Here is a 22765-nt window from a genome sequence, read left to right as displayed (position 1 = left end):
TAAGCAGCCAAATCAGTCCAACGCAACCAGATCAGAGGGCCGTTTGGAGGAGGAAAATGAGGAACTTAATAAGGCAATTGACTTGGCCTTTAAGCAAGTTGGCCTTGACGATTATACTGGCCATCCATTCACTTCGGGCCAAATAGATTTAACTTCCCTAGAGGATGACATCTTTACCGATTTGGTTCCGAGGATATGGCCAGAGAATCCCTAGCTTAATTCGCCAGAAAAAGAAATGCCGAAAGGATGGAGGCAACAAAGGGAGATAATAATGCTGGGAGCCAAGAAATTCCCCCTTCAACAATTGTTCTCGAGGAAATAGCTCGAGAGATTGTTGTGGCCGAATCGATCCCTAAACAGCAAACAGAGGCTTCAGACACCAAACAAAGAGGGAAGAAACGCGCCGTCAAGACCATTGCCAAGTCATTTGAGGAACCAATCGATAAACAACCCAGGGTTGTAGAGCCTTCGCCTAACCTCGCTACAAAAATTAAGGTTTTAGAGACCAAAATTTAAGGCCAAAATTATTTTTTAGGGACCAAATAACTTTGTTGCGAAAAGTGTCGTTATTATATTTTTAACAACAAAAATTGGACATTAGTAATGAATTATTATCCTTTTCGGACAAAATTTTTTTTCTAAAAAAATAAACCATTTTGAGACCAAATTATTTTGTCCCTAAAAGTCTATTTAAAATTTTGTCGCTAAATGCCTTGTTTTTGACTTTTCAGGATGACCTTTTAACGACTATCCTCATGACGATGGAAATTGGTCCTTAAATATCTTTTGTAACAAAAATTTCACTTTTAGAGACCAAAACATTTGGTCTCTAAAACTCTTATATGTTGTAGTGCCTGGTTGCGCCATTTGTAATTCAACCAAGGATGAAGAGTGCATCGGTTCCCACCGGTGCGTCGGCTATCAAAGATCATGCCATGGCCCTTAATGTGGCTTCAGCAATTTTATTTCCAGTGGACAAGACTACCTTCCGTGCCAAGCCGGACGTGGTCTCAATTACCTTGGCTGCTCAATCGGTTATACTGGTAAATAGCACTTAAAAACGTAGCGTGCCCTTGCTTTACTATTGTGTTAGGTGACGCGAAGAATTGTCGAAATCGGCTGTCGTCATTACGATGTCGTAGAGAAAATTAGCGTACTAAAAGTCAAAATTGGGGAGGAGAAAGGCAAGGCCAGAGCAACTATTACCGATTTGGCAGTGGCATCAATGACAGCCGAGATTAAGGCCAAGAGGGCAGAAGAATAGCGAGTGAAGGCCATCGCCGAAGAAGAAAAAACTAAGCACGTTGATCTGCTTCAAAGGGCTATCAAGGAAAGAGAAAATTTGATTGACGGCGCTCTGAAGTCCGCCAAAGAAGAGATCAAAAAACTAAAGGCCGACCTTGAGGAGGCGAAGAAGGCTAAGGATCTTGCAGAGTCAAAGTCGTCCAAAGTGTTCGATGCCGGAGAGCTTTCGGCCATAAAGAAGTATGCAGATGAGGCCTTGAAATTTAAAATCGAGCCTTCAAGCATCGCTGGCTCAAAGCTTTGGCGGCCAAGGTGACAATTGATCAACTGATTCCTTATGAGTAGCTAGAAGTAGATCCACTAGAATCGGACTTTGAGGAATCATGAAGCCGAGCAAATATAAAGTTTCTGTTTGTTTTATCTTGTTTTTATTATATTTTCTGTTGTGTTTGGTCATTTTGTTTAGTTGACAGTTTGTATTAGGGTCGTTTTCATGTATAAAGTGGCATTTGTAGTTGCTCAATTTATCAATGAAAATGCCCTTTTTGTTTTTAAAGTTGGACTGATAAGTAATCGTTTGCGAACAAAGATTGTCGAATAAAAAATGACAAATAGTCCATTAATCAATAATGAACCCAAGAAATAAATAAGCCCACTCCACAACACGGAGCTCGCAACAGTGGTCAAATGGGGCATGGTGTTGTAATTCAGCCAAAGATTTAGAAGCCAAATAGATTCACATATTTGCTCCTGTCCCAGTTGAACACGTCGCGCCAACGCCAAATAAAACATAAAGCTAAACAAGTTCACAATAAGGAACTGCAGTGGTCAAGTGGGGCATGGTGCTGTACTTCAGCCAAAGCTATAGAAATTGAATAGATTCACATATCTGCCCCTACCCCAGTTGAACATATCGCACCAACACCAAATAAAACATAAAGCTAAACAAGTTCATAATAAGGAACTTTAGTGGTCAAGTGAGGCATGGTGCTGTAATTTGGCCAAAGCTTTAAAAGCCAAATATATTTACATATCTGCCCCTATCCCAGTTGAACACGTCATGCCAATGCCGAATAAACATAAAGCTAAACAAGTTCACAATAAAGAACTTCAGTCGTCGTGGGGCATGGTGTTTTAATTCTGCCAAAGCTTTAGAAGCTGAATAGATTCACATATCTACCCCAGAGTTTACGTAAAGTTGACACCAAATAAATGCGGCGGTGGCAGGCACATCATAATCGTTGCATCCATAATTAGTGAATAAGGTAGCCAGTTATTTATGGGGCCCCAAGCTTCTTTAAATAGAAATTGCACAAACAACGAAAAGGCATTCGATAGTAAAGGAATGATAAGCGAACAGAGTGTCGATGGTGAGCGTACTACATCGTAGTGATCAAAATTGCATGTCTAAAAGGTTATTCTTCGACAATAAAGGAGAATGGAAGAACTTAGCAAAGCTAGACATCGAAACAAATCGTGGAGCAGGTGGCGAACCTATTGAAGCAGGAAATGTGGCGTCGAAGGAGCAAGAGAGATGTCGATCACCTGGACGTCGAAGTAGGTCCCCAAGAAGGGGCAAACTAGAGAAGTCTCTCAAAAGTGGGGCACAATAAAGAGGGAGCATAGGAGCTGCGAGTGCACAGGCTTCTGTGCGAAATGAATCGAGTAGACCGCCATGCCCTTTGAGTTTTCGGTCTTTATTCGAAACAAACCCATGACCGAAGCGGACTCAATTGTCCACGAACCAAACATGGCAATGGAATTGACTCAGTAAATTTTTCACTCGAAATACAACAATTCATGGTTGGACAGTGCGATTATGAAGTCTTCAGAGAAGGTGTCTATGGAGTGATTAGAGGACTGTATAGCTCATACGAGATTGGCATGCACCTTCGCACCGCTCAGAGAGAAATTGAGCAGAAAAATGGGCTCATTCAGAACATGGAGCGCCGTGTAGAGAAGGCCGAGAGTGAGACACGATGAGCTAGGGCCGCCGAGACGCAGCCGGCGAGCGCGATGAATCTGGCCGTGATCGACAAAGTGAACCAACACCTGATAGATCATGCCATAGCTGATCGTGACATGACAAGTGCTTTTGCAAAAGAAGCGCTATGATCCCTAGCTTATGAAGAGGACTTTTTGGATAGGCAAAAAATTGGCATTGAGAAGACCAGGGAGAAGTTGGCACATGACGTTTGTTGATGCGAGAACCGCGACTTCAAGCACAGATGGATTAAGGCCCTTTAAGCCACTAATATCGATTTGACATCTCCGTCGTACCAAAATTAAAAGGTTCCGTTCGAGGCCTATAATGGCGAGAAAGCGGATGATGAAGAAATGGTAGCCAACCTAGAGAAGGCTTGAATAGCAAAAAGTCATCTATTTGTAAAATTTAATCTAGTGGAATTGCTGTAATTGCCGTTTGAAATAAATAATGTTATGTTCTATAATCAATATCTTTGTTTGAAATGAATATCTATTGACGAATGGAATTTCATTACATTCTATTAATGATGAATCTGTTGATTTCGGCAATTCTTACTACCGTGTTAAACACAAAAGATGCTCCAAATTCTACCCAAGAATTTGGATCTTTGTAATGGCCAATCATGAACACAAAGGGCGCTCCTAATTTGTAGGCTTTGCAATGGCCAATCGTGAACAAACACGAAGGGTGCTCCAAATTTGGAGGCTTTCTCGGCCGATCGTGCTGAGCACGAAGGTGCTCCGAATTCGAAGTCTTTGTAATGGCCAATCGTAAACAAGCACGAAGGGCGCTTCGAATTCGGAGGCTTTCTCGGCCAATTGTGCCGAGCACGAAGGCACTTTGAATTTAGAGTCTCTGTAATGGCTAATTATGAACAAGCGCGAAGGGCGCTCTAAATTCAGAAGCTTTCTCAACTGATCGCGCCGAGCACGAAGGCGCTCCAAATTTGAAGTCTTTGTAATGGCCAATCGTAAACAAGCACGAAGGGCACTCCGAATTTGAAGGCTTTTTGCCGCCAAACAGACATTTGAAATCAATCATACGAGAAATAGCTACTGAATCACTGATTAACTATATAGATGTACACATGGTTACGTAGCAAAAAACAAGAATAACCTCCAAGTGGTTTAATGATAAAATTTGCGCAAGTAGGTCATATTCCAAGGTAGGGGCAGTCTTTTGCTAGTCATGTTCAAGAGCCGATATGCCCTTAGCACCGGTAATCGAATCAATCTAATAGGGGTCATTCCAATTGGAGCCAAGTTTTCCGTCTGTTGGATTTTTGGTGGTAGGAAGCACTTCCTTGAGGGCCAATTCTCCAGGGGCATAACGGCGCAACTGCACACACTGGTTATATGATTTGGTGAGCTGCTACTAGTATTGCGCCATGTGCACAATAGCTTGATCTCGGCGTTCTTCAAGTAAATTCAAGTCTAAGGCCAACATCATGTCATTTCGTCCTATGTCAAAAGATCTAGTCTTTAGAGTGGGCATGCCGATTTCAAGAGGGATGATAGCCTCTATCCTGAAGCATAAGGCTAATGATGTTGCCCCGATAAATCACCTCGGAGTAGTGCAATGAGTCTATAATATGCTGGGCAGCTCTTCAACCCACTTGTCTTTGGCCTTCTCGAGTTGCTTCTTAATTCCATCTAGGACCATTTTATTAGAGGCCTCAGCTTGACCGTTGCTTTGTAGGTAAGCTAGTGAGGAAAAGTAAGGCCGAATACCATACATGTCACACAGTTCTCGATAGACGCATAGTTAAATTGGGTGCCGTTATCGGATGTAAATGCTTTAGGTATACTAAATTAGGTGATAATGCTTTTCCATACAAAGCATTTGACATCCACGTCTTGAATATGCGCCAGTGGTTCTGCCTCGACCCATTTTGTGAAGTAATCTATTACAACAATCAAGTACCGTTTGTTTCCCGGAGCCCTTGGCAATGGTTCGACGATGTCCAGGCCCCACTAAGCAAAAGGCCAAAGGCTAATGACGGAATTCAATTCTTCGGCAGGCAAATGAGTAAGGGGAGAGAATTTATGGCATCGTTCACATTTCTTTACATAGTTCTCAGCATCAGTACACATGGTTGGCTAATAATATCCATAAGTGATCACCTGATGGGCCAATGATCGCCCCCCGGAATGCGCACCGCAACTGCCTTTGTGTATTTCAACCAAGAAATCTTCCACTCTATTTGGGTGAACACATTCCAATTATGGCCCGAAGAGAGATTTTTTGTAAAGCTTTCCTTGGGGGTCTAAATAGTATCGTAGGGCTTTATTCCGCAGCTTGTGGGCTTCTTTCTTATCTGCTGGCAGTTGTTCTGAGGAAAGAAATACGGCGATGGGATCCATCTAACTCGGCAGTGATTCAACGATGTTGACATGAAAAGACTCTAGGGTGCTAATACTTGGCTCTGAGATGAATCCCATTTCGATGGTTCATTTGACCTCTAAATTAATGGCAGAAGCCAAACAAGCAAGGGCATCAACATGAGTATTTTAATCACGAGTGATCTGATTTAACTCATGGTGGTCAAACTTTGCGAGCAAAGAGTTTGTTATTTTCATAGAGGTTGTCATTCAGTCATTTTTAGCTGCATACCCTCCTTTCAATTGATTGATGACCAATTTTGAGTCACAAAAAACCTGTAATCGTTTGGCACCCAGGTGAAATGTGTTACGAAGGCCGACTAACAACGCTTCATATTCGACCTTATTGTTTGACGCATCCCGATCTTGGCTACCTACTCGATTATTACGCCTTCGGGGGTCATGATCACTACACTTGCCCTACTGCCATACTGGTTAGATGATCCATCGCAGTACAACTACCAAGTATCCCTAACATACGTTCTCCACTCCGATTGAGGTCGAATGGCTAGCTCGTCAGGTTTGAAGTTAGCATGGTATCCTGTAAATTCGACAACGAAGTCCGCCAAAACCTACCCTTTGATAGCTGTTTTGGGCAAAAATTGGAGGTCATACTGGCCAAGTTCTAATGCCCATTTTGAGACTCGCCCTAATGATTTCACACTACGGAGTACTGGTTGGAGAGGATAGTCCATTAGTACCCTTATAGTAAGAGCTTGGAAATAGTGCATCAGCTTCCTGGCAGCCACCATAACCAAGATGAGCTTTTCCAGTGGTAGGTACCATGTTTCGGCATCGACCATCACTTTGCTAACATAAAAGATGGGCGTTTGCTCGTTGAGTTCTTCCTTCAGCAATACGGTGCTGACCACCCGATCCAATAGTGCCAGATACAAGATAAACGAGTCACCTGGTGATGGAGTTGCCAAGAGTGGTATGAAATGAAGATACTCTTTGAATTCGTCTAGAGTGGTCTGGCATTGGGGGGTCCATTGAAATGCTTTTCCTTGCCAAAGTGTGTGAAAAAATGGTATACACTGATTCGAAGAACGGCTAATGAATCTGTTAAGCGCTGCGGCCATCCTTCTTAACTTCTGAACTTCTTTGGCCGACTTAGGTGATCTGAGTTTTGTGATGGTCGTGATCTATTTCGGATTAGCCTCAATTCCATAATAATTTACAATATAGCTAAGGAACTTGCCAGACCTAATTCCAAATGCACACTTCGAGGCATTGAGTTTCATCTTGTACTTCCAGAGAATGTCAAAAGTTATCGCCAAGTCGGCTAAGTGAGCATGTTTTTTCTTGGGACTTCATTACCATGTCATCGATGTACACCTCCATGGTACGGCCGAGTTGTTCTTTGAATATGGTGGTGACCAGCCTTTGATACGTTGCCTTGACATTCTTCAGTCCGAAAGGCATGACCTTATAACAATAGGTTCCCCTTGGGGTGAGAAATGCCATTTTTTCTTAGTTTTTCAGATGCATAGCAATTTGGTGATAGCCTATATATGCATCCAAGAAGCTCATGCGTTGGTGATGAGTGGTTACGTCCACCAATTGGTCGATTCTGGGCAAAGGGAAACAATCCTTGGGATAGGCTTTATTTAAGTCAGCGAAGTCCACACAGACGCGTTGCGATCCATTCGTCTTCTTCACAACCACGGTATTGGACAACCATGTGGGATAAGTTACTTAACAAATTGCTCCAGCCTCCAGAAGTTTGTCGACTTCGGTAACCACGGCCGAAGTATGCTCAGTTGCCGATTGCCGACTCCTTTGAATGATTGGTTTGACTTTGGGGTCGACATTTAAGCGATGTAGGGCCACGTTAGGGTCCACTCCCTGTATCTCGTATGGTGTCCATGCAAACACATCAATATTGTTGAATAGGAAGGAAACCAACTCCCACCACTCGACTGTATCAAGCCAGGTGCCAATCAAGAAGAATTTGTCGGGTTCCTCTTTGATTCCAATTCGTTCAAGGTCTTTAGTGGCCTTGTCAATGGGGGGGTTTTCCAAGATCCTCAAGGCTTGCTCGGTTCAAAACTTCAATCGAGTTCATTTCAAGTTCCCTTGGCTTTTTCATCGATGCAGTGAGGTAGCATTCCTTTGCCGACTGCTGAAAACCTCGAATTTGATCAATGTCGTGTTGTGTTGGGAAGCAGAGTAACTGATGGAAAATGCTTGGAATTGGCCTGCATTGCGTGCAAACAGGTTCTGTCCATGATTATATTGTATGGTGATGGAAAGTGCTTGGAATTGGCCTGCACTGTGTGCAAACAGGTTCTGTCCATGATTATATTGTATGGTGATGGAGGCTTGACGACTAGGAATTCTATGCCAGTTGATCTAGTGCCTACACGCACTGATAACGTGATTTTTCCCAAAAGGTATTCGAGATTGGCGTTGAAACCGAACAAGGGGTATGTGGCCAGTAAGAGGTCCGAATTAGTGAAGCCGAGCTTAGGAAATGTCTTGTGGTATATTATCTCTGAGGTGCTTCCCTAATTGATCAGAACGCGTTCGACGACAAATCTGTTTACGCGCAACTCGATGATAATGGCATCATCGTGGGAGAGGGTCACCCCCTTCAAGATCAACGTCCTCGAAGCTAATCTTGCTGGTTTCATGAGGCCGTTTGGCTAGTGTGCGCGTCTTGGATGAGCAGGGTTGTAGCTGAATAGTATGTATGTGGTTTGGCAGCGAAAGACTATATATCATATGAATCACACCAAGTGGAGGTGAGTCTAGGCATAGAGCCACCGTGTTTGGTGGATTGCCCTTGTGGGGGATATGTTAAGCCAGTCAGCCATCTTGTACCAACTCCTCAAGATGCTCCTTCAGAGTGTAGCATCTATCTATCTCATACCCGTGGTCCTTGTGGTATTCACACTGTCAATCCCTCCGTCTTGTGTCATGGGGCCCAATCTTGGCTAACCACTTAAAAAACGGTAGATGCTGGATTTTAGGTAACATCTTGCTGATCGGCTTGGCCAACTTCATATACTTCTTGTCCGACTACCTGGGGCTTCTGCTTTCCACTTGATATTGCTCACTTGAGCGGCTTGAACACTGTTCACTAGATCGACGAGACTCTCGGCGATTCATTCATTTCGCCCGGCCCCTCAGTTTAGGGCTCCTCTCTGGTGGTGCAGCACTTATCGGCTATACTAGGGTAGGTGACGCCGTCTCCATAGCCTTTTGTCTGGCTTTAATGCAGAGGGCATCATCTCCCACCTTGCAATACTCCTCAACCTTCTTCATTAGTGTCTAGACTATTTTGGGTGACCATCTAGTCAACAAGCTTCTGAGCGAACTATCGGGGTGTAATCCCATCTTAAAAGCGATGATGGCCATGGAATCATTGTAGGCATCGTCTACCAGGTTGAAACATTCCTAATAACAAGCCAAGTATTCATAGAGGGTCTCTTCCGACTTGATTTGCATTGCCCAGAGGGAATCAATTTGCTTTGGCTAGCTCTCATTGGTGATGAATCTCACCCTGAAGGATTTTTGGAGCTGATGGAAACTTTTCACTGAGGCTGGCTCGAGTTTGTAATACCATCTTACGACCAACGGTCCCAGGCTACTGGGGAACATTCGGCACATAAGTGCTTCAACATTGGTATGCAATGTCATCGCTTGCTTATAATGACGAATGTGATTCGTAGGATCTGATTTGCCATCATACAAAGTAAACGTCGATGCTTTGAACTTTTTAGGCAATACGGCCCTTGGAATGCGTTGTACGAAAGGATCGGATTTGTCTTCTACATCCAAGCCATCATCTCATTTTCCTCGCCTATACTGCACATACGGACTTCCCTCAGATGAGTTGGACGTGTTAACTCGCCCTTTTTTCCTAGGCTCCTGAGATGATGAGTCAGAGGTGCTACTGTTGTAGTGTCTTCAATGCTAACGCCGTCGATTATCCTTCTTCTCTAGCGACCAACCTTGATCATGATGTGATACAGTCTATTGGGACTTTGCTAATTCCAGAGTCAATTCTTTATGTAGACATTCGTTATCAGCCACCATATCTTCCAGATGTTTATTTCGCTTTGCTTGGTCCATCATCGTCTACATAGTTTCCTGCACCGAGGTCTAAGGCAAGGATGGAGCTATCAGATCAAAGTTCAAGGATCTTCGTACAGTGATATTTTTTGAACCAAACGTTGTTTGGTGTAACGTCGTCCTTAACGAGCGAAGGATCGTCTATTATGTCTGCCATGGACAAGCTTGAGTATTCCCACAGAAGGCGCCAATTGTGGTGAAAAGGATTTGGAAATACTCTCTCTGATCAAGCCAGACGTTCGTGATCCTGGAGGCGATACCTGAAATAGGAACAACTGTTCCAGTTGGGGGTGCCAGAATTAGTACTCTGACGAGCAAGTTAGTCTTTTCTTGATTTTACTTTACTCACAAGTTATCTGATATTTTTCACATACCTCTATTTGATCAAGGCTCCTCCTTTTATATTATTCTCCAAGGCCCATTTCCTCTTTTCAGACATCCTGACTTCGTAGTTGGGCCCCCACGTGACCCATGAGATATTTGGCTAAGTCGGCCCTTCAGCTTGATTCTATTCGACTTGTCTACGGCCTTGTTTCCATCGGCTACGGCCTACTTGCCACGTGGGCTTCTGGTTTGGGCCGACTTGTCTACGACCCTATTCTCATCAGCTATGGCCTACTTGCCACGTGGGCTTTTGGTTTGGCCCAACTTGTCAACGGCCCTGTTCCCAAATGGGCTTGCTTTTGGGCCTCCAATGTCATATATTTATTCGGCTCCCACACTCCGCTACGGCCAAACTCTCACTACAAGAAAAAGCGTTTTTGGCGACCAAAATTTCATTTTTCGTCGCTGAAAGTAGTACAAATGGCGACTAAAATGGAATTAGTCGCCAAAATTGAACACTTTTGCCGACTAAAACACTTTAGTCGCCGAATACAATGGTTTTAGCGACTAAAAGGCAGTTTAGTCGCCGAATGTAGGGGTTTTAGCGACTAAAGGCTGTTTAGTAGCCAAAAGTGACGGTTTTTGGCGACTAAAATAATTTAGTAGCCAAAAGTGATGGTTTTGGCGACTAAAAAGCAAATTGGTCGCCGATTGTAGGTGTTTTGCCGACTAAAAACAGATTGGTCGCTGAAAGTGAAGCTTTTTGGCTACAAAAAAAAATTTAGTAGCTAAAAACTGAGTATTGGCGACTAAAATTCAATTTAGTAGCCAAAAGGGGACGTTTTTGGAGACTAAAAATAGGTTTCGTCGCCAAAACTGCTGATTTTTAATTGGAACTTCTTTTTTTAGTGACAAAAAAATAATTAGTAGCCCAAAATAATAGAATTGGCGACTAAATAATGGTTTTAGTCGCCAAAAGTGGCCTAAATTTTTTTTAGTAAATAATTTATTTTTTACATAAATTATATTAAATTAAAAAAAATTATATTTATAAATATTATTTTGTATTAATAGCGGTTAATATACCATATAAATAACATATATTGCATATATATTAATGTGATGGTGTAGTGGCATAGTGGAGGGAGCGTTTGGCAAAAAGTTTGGACTGTGGTGGTCGGATGTCTCAGGTTCAAAACCTGGGAGCAATTGGTTCAAAAAAATTTTTTTTTTTCAAATATGCTTTTGGCGACTGAAACAGGTGGTCGCCAAAAGCTTTAGTATTGGCGACCAAAAAAATAGTCGGCAAATATATGAATTAAAAAAAAACATTTACTATTGGCGACTATAAATGAGCTTTGGCGACGAAAATTTTAGTCGCTACAGAGTTTGTTTTTGGCGACTAAAAGTAGATTAGTCACCCATACCTTCCGCGACTGTTTTCCAGCGACAAACATGGCTACTAAAAAATTTAGTCGGGAGAAGCTGAAACTTGACTTTTGGCGACTAAAACATCACTTTTGGCGACTAAAAATTTAGTTGCCAAATATATATTTTCTTGTAGTGTCTGTCTATGTCATGCAGAGAGAAAATTTGTTCACAAGATAAACAATACACACCATCTCATTGATTGAACCTATGAAGTGATCCTACTAAAAGTACAAAATAGAACAATGAGGTGGTGTGTATTGTTCACATGTTTAAGCAAATTTTCCCTAAGAAAATAAAGCTACGTTGTGCATATATAACTCACAATACAACATGCGCTAAGTAAGAAAATGTCTTATCCACCAAAACAACCCAGAGTTTAGGGTACAAGTGTGTTGAAATAAATAAGAATTTGTTTACCCACCTATGAGTGCATTGGTCTACTAAATCCGTATTTTTAAACCTCTGTTGACTAGCAAATCTCCAATCCTGCAAAATTGCAACTTACTATCAGCATTTGTATTTATACAACAAAATTGAGACCTCCAAAAATAAAATATAAAAAAACGGAGAGAATGTTACTCAAAAGGAGGACAGTATTATATTTGGGGTTTCAATATTTCTATAGAAATATCTCCTACAATTGTTTATGTAAAGTAGTTGACGGTAGATGCGATCTAACAGTAGATGAAAGTGTTAGAAAAATGGACAAATTTAGATTGACAAAGGCTAGTGTAATAAATAGAAATATGAACCTCTTTAATTTGATTAACGAAATAGCATTGGATAAAATCGAAAGGGGAAGAAAGATTCATATAACCGATTCAATTTGATAGGACCTATGATTTGATTTGGTTTGGTTTGGATTGGTTTAGCTACCCCAATGTTTGCTAAAGCATTGTTTATTTATTTTTAGTTTTTTCGTTATTTTTTTTTTTTTTTAGCTGAGTTTTTTTGGTGATGGTGTTGCGGCTTTTTTTTAAAGTTTGAAATCCATTCATTTTGAATCTCATAGCATTTGAAGTTAAAAAATTAGATTGAGGCATAGTTTGGGAAGACTAAATAAGTGTACTTTTTGACTTTTTATGAAATATGGGTTGGGTTTGAAGTGATGTGTTAGAGAGGTGATGTGACTTAAATAAGATGATGTGACTTAAATAGGATAGTGACTTTTTGACTTTTTATCTTTTTTCAATCATGCCAAACTTGGCCTGAGTTTGACCTTATATTTTACTCATGGAGAAAGTCTAAAGACAGAGAAAAGCCTCATAATAACATAATAAGTGTTTTTTTTTTAAAATGAATAAATAAATAAATAAAACTAAGTAATTTATATATATATATATATATATATATATACTAATACATATATGCATGTACATAATATATAAATTTCATATAATATATATTAATAATTAGGCCTAATCAGACTGGACTACAAGTAACATTCTCAAACTCAACTCATTTAATAAACATGCTTAAAAAGTCATTTTGACTTTATCCTAATAAATGGATTAGAATGGCCAAGCCAATGGGTTCATATCCACCCCTATCAAATCTGCTTTCATTTTTACCATAATTATGTTACTCTTGAATCAGAGTCTTTGACCTAGTAGTTGTGTAACACTATTTTATAATGTGAGATTATGAATTCAACTCTTATAAAGAAAAGTTTGATACTTGTGGTGTTTATTTATCCCCCATTATGAAAGTTCTATGTAGCTAATTGCAGTTGTTGGGTTTGGGCTTAGATTTGGTGATCGATTGTTGGGCTTAATAATTGTTGATTTTCTAACTATTGTTAGGTTCATGGTTGTTGATATAATAATTCTTATATTTGTAATTATTCTTTAATGTGTTATGTGGGTTTTGACTAAAGTAATACTATACAAATAATAATAAAAAAAAATTATAAATTTTGATCAAATATCAAAATTTTGTTACTACACCCTACATTGGCTTTGTTTCGTGCAATTTATTATAAGTTAAAAATTAATAATTACAAAATAGAAACTAAAAGTACTCATTTTCTAACTTTCAAATAATCAGCTTTTGTTAGATTATTTAACTTATTTGCACTTAATAAACTGTAAATAAAAGTTATATTAAACAGTCGGATACAAATTTTTAAATTTAAATAAGTTATAATCAACTTCTTGCAGCAAACAAAGCCATTAGCTTCTACAAAAAAATTTGTTTGAGTAGTTTTTTTTTTTTGAACTATTACTGTGACAAGAAAGGGAAGAAATTGTTACCAGGTCATAAATGAGTGCACCCCAATCCTGTTGGTCAGTGAGATTGCATTTGAGAAGCTCTTTTCTGACTAAACTAACTCTTGGGTTCCCTTTCCAATAAGCGTAGGGTATTCTATCAATCCACTTCACTCTCTGGTTGCCTTCTTCTAGATCCTTACTAAGGGCTTCCCATGGCTTTATCTGGAGCTCTGGCCTGCCAGAGACCAAAAACCTCTAGATTACAAGCTCAAAAATCTTATTTAAAAATATCAATATGTTGTCCAAATTCATCCTATACATGGTACTCTCATTCAATTTTCACCCTACACCCAAATTCTGAACACAAATTAGGTTCAAATTCTAAATTCCCTGACTTACTACAAAAGTATATAAAATTTGTTACAGCAATACTCTACCATTTAAGATGTGGGTCATTTTACGGTACAAATCCTCCACCATATGTAAGTAATGATATTTGTAGTGTTGATTACCACAAATGTTACAACTAAATTATTTTCAATCATAACTAAAAAAATTAATAATGAGTCATAACGAAACACTACATCAGGTATAACCAATTTTTTTTTTTTTTTTGGATATAATCTAAATATTAATTACAATAAGTTATAACTAATATTATAATGAATCATAACTAACACTATAATGAGTCATAACCAAATCATAATTAATATCACAATAAATCATAACTAAACACCATAAATGTTGTAACTAGAGCATATAGTACACATCTCCTTTTAGAATGTGTATCGTTTATATAAATAACAATATTATAAATTCAAAAAAAGATGTTAAGAATTTTTATTAAAAAAAAAATTAAAAAGATGTTAAGAATTTAACATTTGGCCCGCAAGTCTCTCAAAAACAATGCGTTGGACAGGTGAGATAGTAGATCCAACATCCATGCATTGCATTTCTAGCACATGTTATGTATTTTTTTATTAAATATTACGTAATTTTTCTAATTGAGTTACGATAATTTGTGATTCGTAAATGAAATTATATGTTTTTTGTAATAATATTGTACATTTTGTGATTAAACAATGTTTCAATGAAAAATTGAATAATTTGTAATTTTATTTCGGAATCACAAAATATCATAAGTTTATTTGAAAATTACGTAACATGTACCAGAACAATATGTAATAAAGTGCATATAGTATGGTACACACCCTTTAAAAAATGTATACTTCTACTTAAAATATAAATAAATAAATAAATAATAAAAGAGAATCTTTACCACCCCCAAAAGGACCAATCTGGAAAAACTATATCCAAGGTTGAATCACTCCCACAGTAGTGAAACATTGGAGTCACATTGTTGGTATTTGATCCGCCATAGTCTCTCTTTTGAATCACTGGCATGTCACCATACTCAAACATTATATCCAAATCTGGTAACTTTCCAGGATACAACCTCAGCAACTGTAATATGCCCCAAATACTGAACACATCTCTTGTTTGGAACGCCAACTTCAACTTCTTCCAATATACTCTTCCATTCACTATTACTATTCTTGCGTATGCTTTCCTCTCAGCACTTTCTACCATTTCTTTGGTAATTCCATTTTCCTTCCATGGATTTAGGTCTTGGTGGATCCATTGGAAGTACTCCGGGCACACTTCGAACGATGAGGAATCGCCCGATTTGATTGTCGCTAGAGAATGTACTGGACATGTGATGGAGCAATTGATTCTGTCCGGATATATGTCAGAACTATTGGAGGATAGAATTGTCTTTTGAAATGAAATATCTGAAATAACATACTAAAAAAACAACTAATAAGGAAGATGAATATATATACACGCTAATGATAGATGCAAACATAATGTGTTTACATTTATATATATAAATTTATGAATAGTTTAATAATTGACAAAACTGATTAACAATTTCGCACGATTTTGATGAAGGAGAAAATTTATTTTGCAAGTCATTGGATGTACCTAGGTAGAAAAGTAAAGAGAGAAAAAGACAAAAGGAGTTATGGAATAGATTCATACTTCCACAAGTCATTAATGAAAAATAAAAATAAAAAAAGAGTAAATTGCACTACTAGTCCATATAATTTGATTCTTCAATTAATTTGATCTTTATAATTTAATTGAATCAATTTTAGTTTTGAAAATTTCATATTTTGTCAATTTTGTCTAATTAATAATACTTTTAGAAATTAGACTAAAATTGAGAGACAAAATATTTCATTCACTCACTCACTCTTCCCAAAATAATTGAAACATTTTCAAGGAGCTTCTGTTTACAACACACGCACGATTTGCTTACACCCCTTTCCTAATTACACCCTCTTTCAAATTATGATTTTTACACTTTATCTCATTACACTCTCTTTAATCCCAAAATTATTCCCGTCTCCAACTTCTTATCCTCTCTTTACACCCTTAATATTCCAAACTGTAACTCAATAGCCACCACCTCTACTCCGTTGCCAACCACCTCCAGTAGCTTTCCCAACCCATGACCACCCCCCGCAACCCCATCTTTGACGACCAACAACTTTGCTGACCCCCAATCACCTCAAATTAGGGTTTATTTTTTTAGGTTTTAGTACTTTTTTGGTAATTTTGTTTAGGGATAGAATTGTAATAAAATAAAATAAATAAGAAGGGTAAAGAGATAATTTTGTTGTGTAATGGGAGAAATTCTATTTTCACACACTTAATTATTTCAATGCACATACTTAATGAAATATTATTTTAATGACAATTATACCCTAAACTAAAATGACCATAATGGATATCCACTAGCACCCATAATATTATATGAAAATATTCTTTGTACACATCTTTGAAGGGAAAAAAAAAATAAATAAATAAAATCTCAATGTACACGTTTTGAGTTTAAAAAAAAAAACTAAACCCTAGTTTTTCTATTGTTATCATTTTGCTTGTTACATACTCTATACTTCTCTATTGCTTGCAAAGTAATACTCTCATAACAACTCTCATATTGTTTTAATCTCTAGATTTATACTCTATTAGTGATGAAAATGTTAATTTTTTCATGCAAATTGTTTTTTTCTTGTTCGTTTCGCGGTAGTGCCGAATTATTTCATTATATTCAGACATCAATTGCCGAATTATTTCATTATATTTGGACATCAACTATCAAAAGTTTTTTTATTTCTTTTTGGGAACAAATTTGTTGAACTAATCACTTTTATTCGGAAGTTAAGGTTTGAATTAAATGTATAATTTTTGAAAAACCAGTGCCAAAATCTCCAAACTGAAGAAAAAATAAATTAATTAAAAAACAAGGGTTTTATGACAATGGAGTGCACAGAAATTTAGAAATAATAAATGCAATAACAAAATCAAAAGATGTCACATCTTCAACAATATTTTGGAAGGTTTTCAATAATATTTTTAATGGAGGTTCAATAGGGTCTTTAATAGAGATCTTCAATAGAGGATTTTGTTTTCACTTCATACTACGGTCTTGAATGGTCTTCATGTAAGTCTACAATTGGTCTACAATCTACAAGTAGAGTCACTGAATAAGTGTGTGAAAAAGAGAGTTGAGTGGTACGTGTACAATGATTATGAATGAAGGGTATAATTGCAACTTTCAATATGTGGATTGAAAAAATTAATTAATAATCAAATTAATAAGAATGTGTACTAAAAAAAAATATGCACTAAGGTCATTAAATGTGTGAAAATAGAATTTCCCGTGTAAAAGCTCTTGGATAATTAGTTAGGGTGTCAGTATCCGCATTTCTGTCAGGTCCTATCTTAAATTCTCTCTTCCCAACATAATGTGAAAAATGAATTTTCTTTGGCATCAATTTATAAATTAGCTTCTTATCAGCTTGTTTTCATTTTTAGTGATTTTTTTTTATAAAAAAAATTATGTTAAAAAAACTACTTTGTAAGTCGGTCTAAACCAAACGATCCTCAAAATCAAATTTCTTTTAAGTTCACTAACAATGAAAATGAGCCAAATTTTGTTGAAAAATTTTATAAAAATAGGCATAAATTGTATTCCTAAGCTTTTTTTTCAAAATTTTTAAAATTTTTAGAATTGTCTGGACAAAACAAAAAAACAAAAACCTTAAAAATAACCAAACTAAAAGAACCCTCAATTTTTTTAATGAGAGTTGCAGCATCCATGGGTATGAATAATGCTTGAAAGATTGAGACTCTGAGCATGGAAATCATGTACACCTATAAAATAACAACAACATGCACCTCAAAGGATGGCTGTATGTGGGGGTACTTTTGCGAAGGCATCATTTTAAGTTTTCAAAATTCATTATTTAAGGAAAAATTATAAATCAGTGCACATAATTAAAAATAATTACAACCACACGGAGACTGCAATTGTTTATGTATAAAAAACATAGAAAAAATTGCACCGAAAGAAGATCTCACCCGCTAGTAAATAATTGCTCCACTTCCTACTAAATGGTAATTTCTTCTTATCTAAATTTTAAATATTACGAAAAATATTAGTGTGCAATGCATACAGTATGCGCCTTGTTATGCATTTTTGTAAAACATGTTATGTATTTTTTATGAAAAATATTTTGTGATCTTCTAGTAGAGTTGCGATAATTTGTGGATAAAAAATAAAATAACTAATTTTTTGGGGTAATGTTACCCATTTTCCCACTTTGGCTCTTAAATTTTTTTTTTCCCACTTTGGCCTTTATGTTTCAAATTTTTTCCAATTTACTCCTAAAACTAATTTCAATTCAAAATTAGACAAAAAATATCATAATAACTGTCACATAACATAACAAATATTTATTATATTGTGGTTGAAGTTCATATCAGAAATGTGAGTTATATATAACAAAATATTTTTATACTACATGACTGCTAATGTGCCATTTTTTTATCTTATTTTTAATAAAAATTAGCTTTCGGAGTAAACTGAGAAAATTTTGGAACATGAAGGGTTAAAGTGGGAAAGACAATTTTAAGGGTCAAAGTAGGAAAATTGCCAAGCATTGCCAATATCTCGTGAGGGTATAGAGGTTTGACATCTGGGTTAGGTAGTGATGACAACTTCTACTTGCTACACACTTGTTCAAGTGTAGAATGGATGTCAGCTATTGTGACACAGTGGTTCGGCTGGAAGGGACCCATCTGTCCTTCGGTAGGGGAATCGAAGGTCGTACCATTTGCCTAAAGGAATGCTAGAGGGTTTGGTACCTAGATCAGAGCCTAATTCTCCGGGAACTAGTTGGCCACGGGGTTTAGAGTCGCTAGAATACAAGGGGTTAAAAATGAACAACATTAATAGTATCACTTAGAGAGGCAAGGCCATGCTAACAGTCAATGATCTAAGGGTTAGAAAGTAAGTAACTGGTTGAGAGTAGAGCAAGCGATTTAGAAAGGAATATATAGTAGTAGAGAAATGGGCAGCACCTCTCCAAATCCCCAAAAATTCTCATTTTAAACCTTGGGAAAATGGGTTTATTTATAGGCATATCCTTGGTACTAAATACACAAATTGCTGAATAGAGTGATGACACGTGTCCTTAAGGATCATGCAGAATATTCCTTGTTCTAACCGCCAAGCTTTGGTGGGGACGTGTCCCTTGATATGGGTCATTTTTTGTGTGTACCTTAGAAGCTGCTATTTTTGGTACATTCCTTAGAAGGTGCTATTTTTGATATCTTCCTCGGTGGTACTTTGCACGACACTTCCTTACTCAGTACAATTTCCCCTAACATACCTTCTTGGGAATTATAGCCCGCTATCAGTCATACTTGCATCCACCTCAACAACTCCCTTACTTTTAGCCACCTAACTTTTCAGGGCGAAGCCCACAGCAAAGCCCGGACTCAGCTTATGTTGTGCCTCATACAAAGCCACAGGGGGTTTCATGGGTTCTGCCATTGCAACCGAGGCAAGTCCTTAGTTTGGGTAAATAGAAAGGGAATCCCTTACTTTTAGGCTGCCTTGCATCCATCTTCGTGGGAATCATGATTCTGATTTTTCGTAACATATTGGTACGTCTAGGGCCTGCTATCAGCTCCAATCAGTAAGCTTTATGGCCTGCTATAAGTGCCAAGCTAGTAATGCTTTTGCTATCACCCTAAGGAGTCTTGCCTCAGATAGTAGTGATTAAGGCTACTATCACATCAGACACTTCCCTCGAGGGGTATGCCTTAAGTACTTGTGCCTTGGAGGCAAGGCTGAAATGGTCTTCTAACAATGCAGTGCCTTAGTGAGTCACCTCAGATACTGGGCCATCATAGGTCTCACCTCAAATGGTTGCTTAAGATAGTTCTACCATAGATGGTCCCTTCGAGTCCAATGGGTCTAACCCCATTTGATTCTTCTTTGGCCCACTTTCTTTAGGGTTTTGTCCATACTCCTTTAATTATAATTGCTCCATTAATGAGGGTGACTTTAGTGATTAAGTTATCATTAAGATTTTCGCCCTTCTACAAGCCTCAAAAAGGATGCAATGTGACTGTTGTGCCTTTGCACAGTAGTCACTATTGTGCACATAATGGGGCTCAATTGGGTTTCATTTTAATAATCCAAATTGTCACTTTTTAGAGTATATTGAATAGAATATACGTGTATAATTTCAAATTGATCAGATATGGGTAGACTTATGATCAGATTAAATTTGTATCTATAAAAATAAATGATTGGTGTAACTTTGATTATAAAATCAAATACAAATTTGATCCAATCATGGAGTTATCAATATTCAATTAATTTAAAATTTTACAAAAATATTTTATTTAACATATCCTAAAAACTGAACTATTATCGAGTTAGGATCTCAAATAGACCCTATTACACGCACAGCTGTTGTACAGAAGCCGCACTGTGTCCTCTCAAAAATTTTCTCTAGTTATTGATATTGTAGCTGTTAGTCGTTCTAATGGTCTACTAAAAGCAGTGTTCTGGATTTACTTTATTTGGCAGGTGACCACAATCCGAATTCCCAAGATAGATTCATGTAATATTCATACAAGTTGAACCAAAAAGAAGTGGATCGGCAACAAGTTGATGTTTGCAATGCTTTTATGCCTTTCTTTTTTGTTTTTTTAATTCTTTTTTTCTTTTTCGTTTTTTTAAACATTTTTTTATTTTTATGAAAAAAATTTAGAAAAAACTATAGGTACATTGTGTTTAAATCATAAATTTATATTAAAAAAATTTATAGGAAAGAACAAACAAACAAACAAATAAAAACTTATATTTCATTCACATTATCTTCACATTTTTTTCTTTCTCTTTCTAAATCTTTATCAAAATTTGTGATCTAAACTGTTAACATACATATTAATATATTACTCTCATAGTATAGTTTGTATATATTACTATAATATATTAATATGTTAGTATGTATATAATATGTATAGGTATATTTTAATATTTACCTTTCGGCTGCTGCTTTCGGCCGATTCCTCTTTCGGCTCCTTTTCTTTATTTTAATGCAACACATCATAATGATGTTTGTAAATCAGCTCCTATATTATGGAGCTTCGAATTGGTTTCTCATTACAGAATGAATAACAGATAATTCTCTGTCAATATCACTCTCTCAACTCTCTTTCAATTTATTTCACATGGTATCAGAGCACAGGTGTTTCTCCTAAGCCTCTGCATCACACTTTCTTCTCTTGGCAGATTACTGCATACCTCGTCCTTACCCAATACACAGATTTGACAACACCAACACCTTCGTCTCTTCACGACGAAGCCAACGCCACCAGATTCATCATCATCTGAGGTCTCACGCGCCTCCACGCGCCACCAGAACATTAGCCCACGCGCTGCCTCGCTTCAGACGCGCTCTACGCGCCTCCTACACTGACCGGTGCTATTGTGCGCCACTGCCTCTTCTGCTTCCGTGCGCCGTGTGTCTTCGTCTGCTAACGTGCGCCGCGCCAATCTATGCTAACCTGCGCCGCGCAGTTTGACCAGCCGTTGACTATTTGATTTTGTGCCTTTCTGGTCATATTTTTGGTCCGTTCACTCCTTTTCTGACTAATTTTGACCATCTGAATTCACTGGTAATCTCAGATTTTTCAGATTCTACCTCAATTGTGCTATTTTTCTCTCATGGATCGCCTGGACTCCTCTAATCACCCTATTTCCGTTATTCTTGAAGGGACTAATTATGTCCTATGGGCACAAGCTATGTCTGGCTTTCTCAGAGGAAAGAAACTTTGGCGCATCATCACTGGGGATGTACGCAAACCCGTTCAAGAGACCACGGATTCCGCTGCCACAGACTCCGCCACCAAATATGTCGACCGATTGGAAGATTGGGATAGTAAAAACTATCAGATCATCACTTGGTTTCGCAATACTTCCATTACATCTATCAGCCTCCAGTTTGGTCGGTTCCAACTTGACTCTGCTTCCTCTCCTGCCAAAGCCATCTGGGATTTTTTACAAGAACGCTATCAGACTACTGGCCTTGCTCACCAATATCAGCTTCTGAGTCATCTTCACCGCATGCACCAAGAAACAACTCAGAATATTAATGATTTCCTCTCCCAAATGTATTATGTTTGGGATCAGCTCGCTCTTTCTGAACCTCCATGGGATTGTACTACGGATGCTGCCTTGTTTACTACTTACCGTGACCAACAGCGCTTGGTTCAGTTTCTCATGGCTCTCACTCCCCGATTTGAGCCAGTCCGAGCATCTCTCCTTCATCGCACTCCTTTACCCACTCTTGAGCAAGCAATTTCTGAACTCCTGTCAGAGGAAACCAGATTTGGTACTCTCCATCCGCACCCTGTGGACTCTGTTCTTGCCACTCCTCAGATTCGAAGTTCTCCTTCCCCACCTTCACCACAGAAGTCCAATACCTGCAATTACTTTCACAACCGCAATCTTCCGTCAACTCATCTTCTGGTTCATTGTCCAGTTCGTCTTTGTCGGTTTTGCAACAAGACTGGCCCTGGTCATCTCCAGCAAGACTGCTTCCGCAATCCCGCCCCCTCTCGCAATGGTCCTTCCACCGGGAATTTTTCTCGCAGCCACTCTCACCGTTCTGGGACTCAGTTTAAACCAATGCCTGCTCAACGCACTGCTGCTGCTGCCTCAGAGGATTTACCTT

At 38.1% G+C, this 22765-nt stretch overlaps 1 protein-coding gene across 1 annotated transcript in view; it reads right to left on the bottom strand.

Moving 5' to 3' along the window:
* The window catches only part of LOC114313960 (uncharacterized), a 28534-nt gene extending 6175 nt beyond the window's left edge, over positions 1-22359 (bottom strand). The window contains exons 1-4 of the mRNA XM_082872061.1: positions 22282-22359; positions 14938-15464; positions 13701-13893; positions 11870-11934 (exon numbers count right to left, since the gene is read on the bottom strand). Coding sequence (XP_082728187.1) covers positions 11870-11934; positions 13701-13893; positions 14938-15464; positions 22282-22359 — 863 coding nt within the window. The remainder of the gene's footprint in view (positions 1-11869; positions 11935-13700; positions 13894-14937; positions 15465-22281) is intronic.
* Positions 22360-22765: the final 406 nt, after the last annotated feature.

Source organism: Camellia sinensis, chromosome 5 (genome assembly GCF_055761805.1).
Source record: "Camellia sinensis isolate YWXY chromosome 5, ASM5576180v1, whole genome shotgun sequence".
NCBI classification, from domain to species: domain Eukaryota; kingdom Viridiplantae; phylum Streptophyta; class Magnoliopsida; order Ericales; family Theaceae; genus Camellia; species Camellia sinensis.
Note: the sequence above shows the minus strand (reverse complement) of the source record. Positions and strands in the feature narration are given on the sequence as shown.